At 32.2% G+C, this 10,059-nt stretch overlaps 2 protein-coding genes across 7 annotated transcripts; one reads left to right on the plus strand and one right to left on the minus strand.

Annotated features, from left to right (window-relative positions):
- Positions 1–1,943: 1,943 nt before the first annotated feature.
- On the plus strand, positions 1,944–7,316 carry LOC120091076. Of its 6 annotated transcripts, none has more exons than XM_039048902.1 (2): positions 1,944–3,071; positions 6,810–7,316. In XM_039048902.1, the coding sequence occupies exons 1-2, from the start codon at positions 2,047–2,049 to the stop codon at positions 6,814–6,816; spliced, it is 1,032 nt and encodes a 343-aa protein (XP_038904830.1). In that variant the 5' UTR covers positions 1,944–2,046; the 3' UTR covers positions 6,817–7,316. The 6 variants fall into 6 exon arrangements, with proteins under 6 accessions (XP_038904830.1, XP_038904829.1, XP_038904831.1 ...); XM_039048901.1 differs by having other exon boundaries at positions 6,841–7,316; XM_039048903.1 differs by lacking the exon at positions 6,810–7,316 and adding an exon at positions 5,306–5,445.
- Positions 4,203–8,430, minus strand: LOC120091075 (probable galacturonosyltransferase 12). The gene is made up of 6 exons (XM_039048897.1): positions 7,551–8,430; positions 6,205–6,260; positions 5,941–6,099; positions 5,073–5,663; positions 4,589–4,891; positions 4,203–4,487 (listed from the first exon to the last, which is right to left on the minus strand). Exons 1-6 carry the CDS (start codon positions 7,759–7,761, stop codon positions 4,203–4,205), a joined length of 1,605 nt encoding a protein of 534 aa, XP_038904825.1. The 5' UTR covers positions 7,762–8,430.
- Between the last annotated feature and the right edge of the window lie 1,629 nt (positions 8,431–10,059).

Below are 10,059 nucleotides of genomic sequence, written 5' to 3' on the forward strand. Positions count from 1 at the left end.
CTTTCTTTAGTACAGAAACATTTTGTGACTACCATTGATTTATATATATGTGGTGTTAATGTTTTTGGGGATCTTTACTCTAGAATGAAATAAAGGTTCAGTTCAAATTTTGATCTTTGTTGATTTTGCTGGCTTCAATCTTACAGTTCATTCATTTTATAGTACATATTTGAGATTTGTTCTATTTATATTCCTGAACTTCTAAATTTAGTTATTATATTTTCAATAAATCTTAAAATTAATACAGTTAATCTTTTTCAAAGTAGAATGAAAAAAAAAATCTCTACAAGTCTCCCCTGTACGTTTGCAAACACATCTACATTGTCCGTTTACATTTTTTAAAAAAAAAAATTGTTATAATTATTGTCAAGTTAGATAATTAACTTCTGAGAACTACTTGAGGTATTGTTATAATTAATAATATTCCAATCCAGTTGTTTTCAATATATATCCCAATAAAGTTAAGGAAAATACCTAAGGTATTAAGCCCAAATAAAATTATGAATATCAAAATATAGAAGTCATTAGACTATTGATCACACCAAAAATTTATAAGTGTAATTGAAAATCATGTAATTTAGGGGTAATGGATCGAATTAGAAGTTATGGGGGTATAATTATAATTTGTGCAATTTTTTTTTTATTAATAAATTTGACTAACATAGTCCATCAAAGAATAAAAGGAAAACTACTTTTTTTAATCCCCTAGTTTTGAAGAATAAGTATGTTGGATCCCTGAGTCTTTGAAACATACTTATTTAGTACTTGAATTTTTTAGAATATGTACATTTGGTACCTGAATTTTTTAAAATGTAACTTTTTTAGTCTTAGAGGAGATGTTGGGGGCAAGGAGTTGGTCATTATAGTTCTAAGTTATTATAGTTGGGTTATAATAATTTGTGTTTGAAGTGTAGATTACTTTAGTTTGGATTATAATAGTATATGTTTAAACTATTTTAGTTTGAGGAGGAAATAATAAGCATTGTAGCAAAGAATAAAAAAATGATGAATGTGAAATAGTAAAAACTACAGCAAATAGTAAATATGATAACAAATTAGGGTTTTGAAATATTATTACTATAACAAGAGGTAGTTATTATAGTCTTAAAGATAGTTTTTGCCTCAAACACATCCAAAGTTTTTAAGAACAGGTTTAAAAGGTCATTGAACTATTTTTTATTTTTATTTTATATAATTATATAAAATTTTGAATTATAAAAAGAGGGATTTTCAAAAGTAAAAAATAAAGAAAACTATTTACACAAAATTACAAAATTTAATCTTCTTTAATAGAGGCTAATAGAAGTCTATCATTAATACTATGTGATAGACGCTGATAGAAAATTTTCAGTGTCTATTGGTATTTTTTTTCCTATTCTTATAAATAGTTTAACATTTTTTCTATATGTGAAAATTTTTCTTATAAAAATATGTTTTAAAAAATAGTTTTAGAGAGAATAGGTAATTTTTAAAAGGGTTGTTTTTAATATAGAAAAATAAACTAAAATATTTACACGATATAGCAAAATTTAAAACTATCGATGATAGACGCTGATAGACACTGATAGACTTCTATCCGTCAGCGTCTATCATTGATAGTTCTAAAAATTTATTATATTTTGTAAATACTTTTAACCGTTTTATCATTTGAAATAATTTTCTTTTTTAAAAAATAATTTTCTAATCTAAATAATAATAACAAATTATTGATAAGATCTTTTTAACCTATTTTTAAAAATTAAGAGACTATAACATTTAGAGACCAAATAAATTATTCTAAAAAATTCAACTATTAAAAGGGTATGTTTTGAAAATTTAAGAATCCAACAAACATATTTTTATAAAATCTGGAGATAAAAATGTAATTTTCCCAAGAATAAATTGAGAATTTTAAAAGAGAACAGAAATTGAGAACTTATAAAAGTGAACTTTTTTGAAGAACTTCTGTTTCCAAAGTTAACGGTCACCAACAAAATATTATCCAGTTATGATTGAAACTTGGATCAAGAACTGGCGTCTCATTTTTTTCTTCTTTTCTCTCATCAAATGGCCTTCAATCTGCTCAAATTTCATTCCCAAATAACTGAAGCTGCTAGACTCTTTTTCCTTAATCCACAGCCCACCAAAAATTTCTTCCCTCTCCTTCCAGTTCCGGCCTCTCAGATCCTCCAAAATCCCCATTTCCAGGTCTCCTTCTATCCTCATGCAACTCACAAATTAAGAAAAATCCCTTTTATAGTTCGTTCTTCTCTGTCTTCTTCAACTCCACCCACCTCAAAAGACGATGCCATTTCCCAGGCCAAAACCTGCCTCTGTACCACACTCGAAAAGCCCATCAACAACATTAGGTTTTCCGGCCGGATCATCAAGAAGGCAAAGCAACCCAGATTCCGAGTGGAAATTCCGGTCATTGATGAATCGGCCAAGTCTCTGACGGAGCTCGCTTTCGAGGTATTTGGGGACCTACCCATTAAGAGAAAAGGGTCCCCTGTTAAAATCGTACTTATTTGGTCTAGCCCCTCCTTGGCTGAAGCTGCTAGTAAAGCCTTTCAGTCTCGCTCTTCTGATCAAATTGAACAAGTAGATGTTTCCTCAGTTGATGGATTAGATGCAAGAACTTTGAGTTCTAGTGATGTGGCAGTGTTTTTGGGGCTAGAATCTTCCCAAATTCAAACTTTAAAGAGTGTTACAGATGGGTTTTATCCTAAGCCAGTGGTGATTTTCAACCCCAAATGGGCATTTGAGGAAGAGAGTGAATTTGGTGAGCTGAGTGGATTTATTGGGTCTTTTGAGGTGATTTATTCCTTCATGGGGTTGGAAGTTCAAGGGATTTTGAACAAGAGAAAAGGGGTGATTTTCAAATGTGTGAGAAATGGAGTTTTGAGTGGTGAGCTATGGAATGTGCTTGTTGAAGAGGAAGGAGGAGAATTGAAAGCGGTTTCAAAGTTCAAGGCGCGACCATCCATTGCAGAAGTTGAGAATGTGTTGTACAATTTGATGGCTATGAACTCACCTATCACCAAGTCTGCAAAGTTCTTGAGGGACTTGGTCTCAAACGTAACTGGAAAAAAGTAAGTTTTGTTGAACTACTGAGATTTGATTTCATGTCCATGTCGAGCAGCCTACTTGTTTGCCTTTAGGTCTGATCTAAACCAAATGTAGTTTCTTTTGGAATGATCTCTTTAGTTTTGCAGTCCCTGTTCTTCCATCTTCTATGTGTTGCTTCCAAGAAAATGACCATCCATTTTGAAAATGACATGAAGTTTGCATGCATAATATGTACTAAGTTAAAATGTACTACTTGTTCTGTACTTTGGCTCTTAAAGTATTTTAATTCTTATACATCTATAATGGTTGTCTTTAAAAATTTGATTGAAAAATAACTTATGCCTAAATATAGGCAAGCAAATGAAGCTGACAGATCTCCTAAAGTGGTTCAATTATCTGCCTATTTGTATATGCCTCGATGAAAAATCTAAGGCCCCATCATTTTGTAATCTGTTTACATTGGACCATTACAAGATTCTTATGATCCCGTTTGATAATCATTTTATTATTATTATTATTATTTTGTTTTTGAAAATTAAGCCTATTTTCTCTCAATTTCATACAATGATTTGCATCTTTAAGTACAATGGTTGAATTTTCAGCCAAATTCCAAAAACAAAAACAAAAACAAGTTTTTAAAAGCTACTTTTTTAGTTTTCAAAATTTGGCTTAGCTTTTTAAACCATTGATAAAAAGTAGATTACAAAGGAAGAATTTTGGAGGTGGAAGTATTGTTTTAAGCTTAATTTTTCAAAAATAAAAAACCAAAAACGAAATGGCTATCAAATGGGGCCTATAATTGGTTTCCATTTCCACTAATTTTTGGTCCAGCTAAGCCTCTTTATCATGACTCCATTTGGAGAGAATTCTCAGCTTGAAATGCAAGCCTTATATTTTAAATCTTTGTACCATAACAGAACTGCCTAGGTCTACAAAAATTTGGAAATGACATAGGGGTTTTATGTGTTATAAGGAAAGAAAAAGTTACTAGTATTGAAAGATGGGAATAGAGAAAAGATGAAGAGCAAGCAGGATCCGAAAGTAAAAGTTGCAGCTATCATCTCATATCCCGTATCAAAGAACTCTCTCATGTGTTCTTCTTTGCATTTACAAGTAATTCTTTATCATCAGCTGAAGAAAAATTTCTTCCCAACCTAGGAAGCTCTTATATGGCAGCTCTTGATAAATTTATCAGAGAAGCTGATATATTTTGTCCACAATGACCGGAGCTGTGGAAAGGCTATCTCAAGCCATGGCTTCGCTCGGCCGTTGAAGTGGATGACTCCAGCAGTCTCTGCATCAGCAAAACTTGTGTTCTCTTGATACCCTAGCCCCAGCATATGCCAAAATGGATCAATGATATGAACGTGACCATGAAATGCTATAAGGCCAGGAGGCAAAGTCCCAAGCTGCCATAAACTTAGGTCTGATTTCAAGTTCTGGAAAGCAAACAGTTTCCATTCAGCCAAAATATGTTTGAAAATGTAAATTAAATAATGTAGCAAGTGAAATGTTGATTCATGATTCAATTGAGCCTTACCTGTTCAAGCCAGTGATGATATGTGAGGCTTATGTTGGTCTTTCTCCAGGCCTCAAGATCAAAGATGTTCATTCCATAGGCCCATGCACATTCATTCGGATCAAAATTTTCTGCTATTAAAGGATGTGAGAAGTTTAGATAGCTCTTTAATCGCTTTGACATTACAAATTTATCTTCTCCTCTACATGTTTCCACAGCTCCATTAACCTTCCCATTCATATCGATGTCCCACAAAGGTGAAAGATCAGTTTGAATCACAATGTCGTCATCCAAGAACACCACCTTCTTGAGACTTGGGAATAACTGCATGGAGAATTTCCGTTCATGAGGATTCACATAGTAAAACATCAAAGATGTCTCTCTTGGTAGTTTTGATGGAACGCTTTCTTGGCAGTTTACAAGAAAAAAAAAAAAAAAACAAAAGAATATCTTCCTTCAGAAAAACACAAGGGTTGATAATGTTTAGTAGAAAGAACTTGTTTACCTCTGGTAAATGGATACGAATGTGATTCATCACGGAATTATATTTGGGACTTAGTGCCTGCAACTTTGATGCAATGATATTAGGTTTTTCAGTCTCATTTGCAACAATGGCAGATGACCCTCCTCTGAATTGTGACCGGACCTTCTGGTCTTTTTCCATTGCTTCCAAAACTGGGACTTTACCCTTTGTAAACCAGTCAAAATGATGCAATGCCTTGACCTCAATAATTGCAGGTGATAAAGAGTGAAGGGAAAACCATGCTTGCATAGGAAAGTAAGTCTTTCTATCAGTGATTATATGGAGAACAACTTTCTGCGGGCGTAAAGCATTGCGGACCAGGGATTTGGCGACAACAGATGCTGCAAGAACATTATCAGTGGCAAGGACGAAGTGAAAGTAAGAATTGTCAACAAGGGCCGGTACAAGTTCTGCTGAAGGAAGCTGGAGGCGAGCAGCTGCATTCGTCGAGTGCTCATTGGCAAGCCTGAGGGCAAGGCAATGGAGCTGCTTCGGTATGCTGCTAGATGCTACGTGCCTGTACAAGTATTCTTGAATTTTGGCAGTTCTGGTTCTTTGTTCCATAAGGCTGACCTGCAAGATACACATGAACTTCAAATTAATACCTTTATGATAATGAAACCTGAAAAATATCAATACCTTAGCTAAGATGTTCTAAAGGATTTTAAACAATACGATTGTGGAATTGGTGATTTGTTTCTTAAATGATTGCCATTTTCTCCTTGAGATTGGACACTTCATTATCCTCACACACCTAACGCTAACATAATTGGATTTTTAGGTGAAGGGTATGTTTCAAGAGGTTGATGGATTACAATTAATAATAAACTAAGAGATGAGGGATAATGACCATTTCTCTGAGTTTGAGAGCAAAAGTTTTTGCATCTGGTTTGATTTCCTTTATCTCAGCCATAAAATCTTCTAGAGTCTGAGGAATATTGTCTAATCTCCCTTGAAGTTCATCTTTGCTCATGGGTTTATCCAATATTTGATACATAACATCTGGAACCTGACCCAAAATCAAACAAAATATAGGAAGTTTTAGTACAAAGTTCATTAATAGTACCTACATAGACATTGAAATATTCCTTCAGAGCAGAGGTTTGGAGATTACTTTTGGTTCCAATCTGCTCCCCAAGAGCCTTGGACCTAATTTTTTCCCCAGACAACCTACCATAAGATCAAGAAGTTTAGACTATTAGAAGCTGCCATGCTTTTATTTTCAAGCCATTATGTTTATTCAATCATCCTAATTTGCTAATTTATTCATCATAATCATGCCATTAATGTTAGAAAAGAATAAACTTATTCCAGTGTTAATTTAGGTGTCATTTGATTACCATTTGGTTTTTAGCTTCTGAAAATCAGCCTTATAAATGCTACTTCTACCTATGGATTTCCTCATTTTGTTATCTATTACTTAGGAGCGTTTTCAAAATCCAAACAAAATTTTGAAAACTTATTAAAAAAAAGAAGATTTTATAAATTTGTTTTGTTTTTGGAATTTGGCTATGAATTCAAATTTTTATTTACGAAAGTTGAAACTATTGTAAAGAATAGTGAGAAAACAAGCACAATTTTCAAAAACAAAAAATGGAGACTTAATATTTTATCTTACATTGTTAGATTGAACTAAACTTCTAATTAGAGGGAATCTTAACTAGGTGGGATATTTAATTTCAGTATGATGCCTTACTTTCCCTTTGTTTCTTGGACAAGCTATTGAAGAACTGATGATGTTTAATGGTAGGAGTTGATTTGTTTTTATATGAGGTACACTCCAAACAGTTTCCAAAGTTGGTATGCTTGTTGAGTGTTTGGAGGTATAGAAGATAGAAGAATCGACAATTTTGGGCCATTGAGGAAGTGCAAAGGAAAAAACTTATATCTTATGCTTCTAGAACTTACTTAGGCTGCACATTTTAAGTTAGGCATAGAGAAACTCAAAATAAAGATGGAACAAATTATCTTTAAGCATACGTACTGATGGGTTTGCTTGTAATGAATTCTACATTTGACATAAAAGTTAAAATCTTCATGATAAAATATGAATGGCTGACTTCTTTTATAGGATACTACATCCCTTGATAAACTTATCTTTTTGGTCTCTGTCTACTTCAGTTTCTGCTATTCTTGTTTTTAAATTTATTGATGGTAAGACATCCCAGGAAAGTGGAGCAAATTTGTACTGATAAATCTTAATTGGGAAAGGATAATCTATTTTTAGTAACCGGTTCAAGAATGGTAAATATCTATATCTTCATCTCCCTTGATCTTTCTTTTCTTATTGTTTTCCCTTGGGCAAGTTATTGAGGTTTGAACTTTTTTGGTTTTGAGAAGCTTTCTGCAGACATATTATTCAGAATTCCTTTTTCTGTATATGCAAAATTTTCTGCTTCATCTGTGTGTATGAGAGGGAGAGATGGAGGGAGGGGGAAACAAAGCTTAAAAGTAATGTACCTAGAGTAGAACACTTGCTTTCTCCATCAATGGTATCAACTGCTGTCAACACGAACACAAACCGGAGAAGAAAGGTGAAGAATAGAAGTGAATAGATAAGCATTCGACATGAAACCCGTCTTGAGGCAACCTTCACTTTGATGTATTCTCTAACACCTTTGCCTGGGAGCACTGTGACATGCCTCAAACTTGGTGATATATGAAGCTGCATTATTTTCTAACAGAAGAAAACAACCGCTATGGTTAAAAACACAAATACAAACGGCAAATTGAAGCGAAATCCAAATCCCAGGAAAGTTAGCCAGCCAGGTTAGAGTTCTTCCTTGAGACAGTTATTTCATTTGACAATCTCCCAAAGAAGAACTGAATTTCAATTGCAAGATCCAAGGAATAGATATGCTGTTTTTGATGGTGTTTAAGGTTGCTATCTCTTACCTAAACTTGCTTAGTATTTGGGCTAGATGTTTCAGCTTTTCTCAGTAAGTTTTTTTCAATTCAAAGGAGGGGGAAGGGGTTGTTAAGAAGAAAGGGACATGGGACTGATAAGAAGCTATGTCTGTTTTACTGGTTTCTTTTCATTTTCCTTCATTTTCAAGAAGGGAAGTTTAGAAGGAACATAATAAGAAAGAATAATAAATAACGTCAAACTTTCTTTTAAAGAAGAAGGGGAAAAAATAATAATAAAAATAAAGAAGAAGAAGAAAGAACTTCAAATGTGAAACAGGGATGAAGGAAGGGTTGGTGTTTGGCTTGGCTTTGCCTTCACATGAAGTTTACAAATGTAGTCTACAAAGTGTTTGCACTCTGAAAGAACATAGTTTCTAAATAGAAAAGGACTTTTCCCCTCTCCCTTTCTCTCTCTTCTGGAGGTTTGGTTGGTCTTTTTTGGAGTGAAAATGCAGAAACCTTTCTTTTTTTTAATCCTTCTGTTGCATGTTTGCCTTGAGATTAAGTTAATTCAAGCTATCACAGGTCCTTAATTTTTCCCTAATCAAACAAATTCTCATGATTACTCCATTAAATTTCTCTTGAAAAGGGATTGATCATTCCATATTTTCTTCATCACTGGAGGTAACTTCAGATTGGATTGTTCCTTTCATCAAATATTGTGTTGTACTTTCTCAACCACCAGGCTAATTTTAAACTGAGAGTAAAAGGCAAAAATTTCTACAAATTCACAATACATACTTTTTCTGATTTGTATTGAACTTTTTTTTTATCCAGTATCTACTTTGACCACTGTTTGTTATATGCATTGAATTGGTTTATAAATAATTCTATCAAACTTTCCATTTTAATGAACTTTCATCAATAGCCTTGAAAAGCATAAATTCTCAACTTGAAAAATTTTGCAGCTATCAAGCATGGTTCGTTAATGTTGCTTTTTCTTTATTATTTCCATTAAAGCACTGGTGATTTCAAGTCAAGGGTGGGTATAAAATATTAATTGAGATTTTTTGTGCATCCGATGTTTTTACAACCAACTTTATAATTAAATGACCTATCCCTTACAAAGGTATGGAATCTTTCTATTTAGATACATAAGAGCGTATTACTGTATTTTATAATGTCATTTCTATCGTAGCTCTAATGCAATGATCATCTCCTCTATAGCAATCTTCATAACATGATAGTGTATTTTGACTTAAGCAGAATGTTAGAATTGATATATTTGTGGGACAAGTCATTAATAATAAAATGTGAGTCGTCCGTACAACAAAAAGACATACTAATAGTATGCCATGCTTATTATTAGTATATTTCATTTTTTAAAAATCATCTTTTTTCTTATGACACCTTTTTGTAAAAATGGAGATCACATAATTGGAGATGATTCTCTAATTGAATTCAATTGGAAAATTGTTAGAAATATTACCTTTAAGTTTTCGCCTTATAAAAAATTAGCACATTTTTTTAAAACTCTTCAAATAACTTTTCTTGATCCAAGATGACTATCGAGATTTAGTTTAAAAAAAAAGTTAGTTTTATCTAGTTTATCGATTATTTTGGCCTTTTGGACCTTTCTCGATACATGTCTATATTATGTGATCTTCCTAGATCTTATACCAAAATTTATATATTTTCAATTTTTTTTCCAAATTAGATTATATTTACCAAATATTATATCAAAATTTTTCAAAAAAAAATGTAAAATATGGAAAATATATAAAATTCAAATATGAATATCGCATAAATGAACATATGAATTCTTGGACAAATTAATATTGAGATTTTATATTTCTTTTCATATCTTATCTATTTTTTTTATGCAATCATCCATCTGAAAAAATTTAATTGATAAATTCATTTGTAAATTTAGAAATTCATATAATCATGAAAGCAGAAATTGACCGATAAAGATAATCGAATAAAATCTAAAAATATAATTTGGTATAAGATTTATTTGAAAAATTATTAAGATCTCGACATTTAATAGATATATCAAGAAAAACGGCCCAAACAATTGGTTAGAAAAAGTAATTTTTTTAACTAAATCTCGTTAATCAAT

Source organism: Benincasa hispida, chromosome 11 (genome assembly GCF_009727055.1).
Source record: "Benincasa hispida cultivar B227 chromosome 11, ASM972705v1, whole genome shotgun sequence".
NCBI classification, from domain to species: Eukaryota; Viridiplantae; Streptophyta; class Magnoliopsida; order Cucurbitales; family Cucurbitaceae; genus Benincasa; species Benincasa hispida.

Excerpts from the sequence above, each read along its gene's own strand:
- LOC120091076 (XM_039048898.1), top strand. The coding sequence starts at position 2,047 with ATGGCCTTCAATCTGCTCAAATTTCATTCCCAAATAACTGAAGCTGCT. Across the intron at positions 3,072-4,021 it reads TCAAACGTAACTGGAAAAAA|GAAAGAAAAAGTTACTAGTA; the intron begins GTAAGTTTTGTT and ends ATGTGTTATAAG.
- LOC120091075 (XM_039048897.1), bottom strand. The coding sequence starts at position 7,761 with ATGCAGCTTCATATATCACCAAGTTTGAGGCATGTCACAGTGCTCCCA. Across the intron at positions 6,100-6,204 it reads GGAGCAGATTGGAACCAAAA|GTTCCAGATGTTATGTATCA; the intron begins GTAATCTCCAAA and ends ATTTTGGGTCAG. Across the intron at positions 4,488-4,588 it reads ATCATCACTGGCTTGAACAG|AACTTGAAATCAGACCTAAG; the intron begins GTAAGGCTCAAT and ends TTTGCTTTCCAG.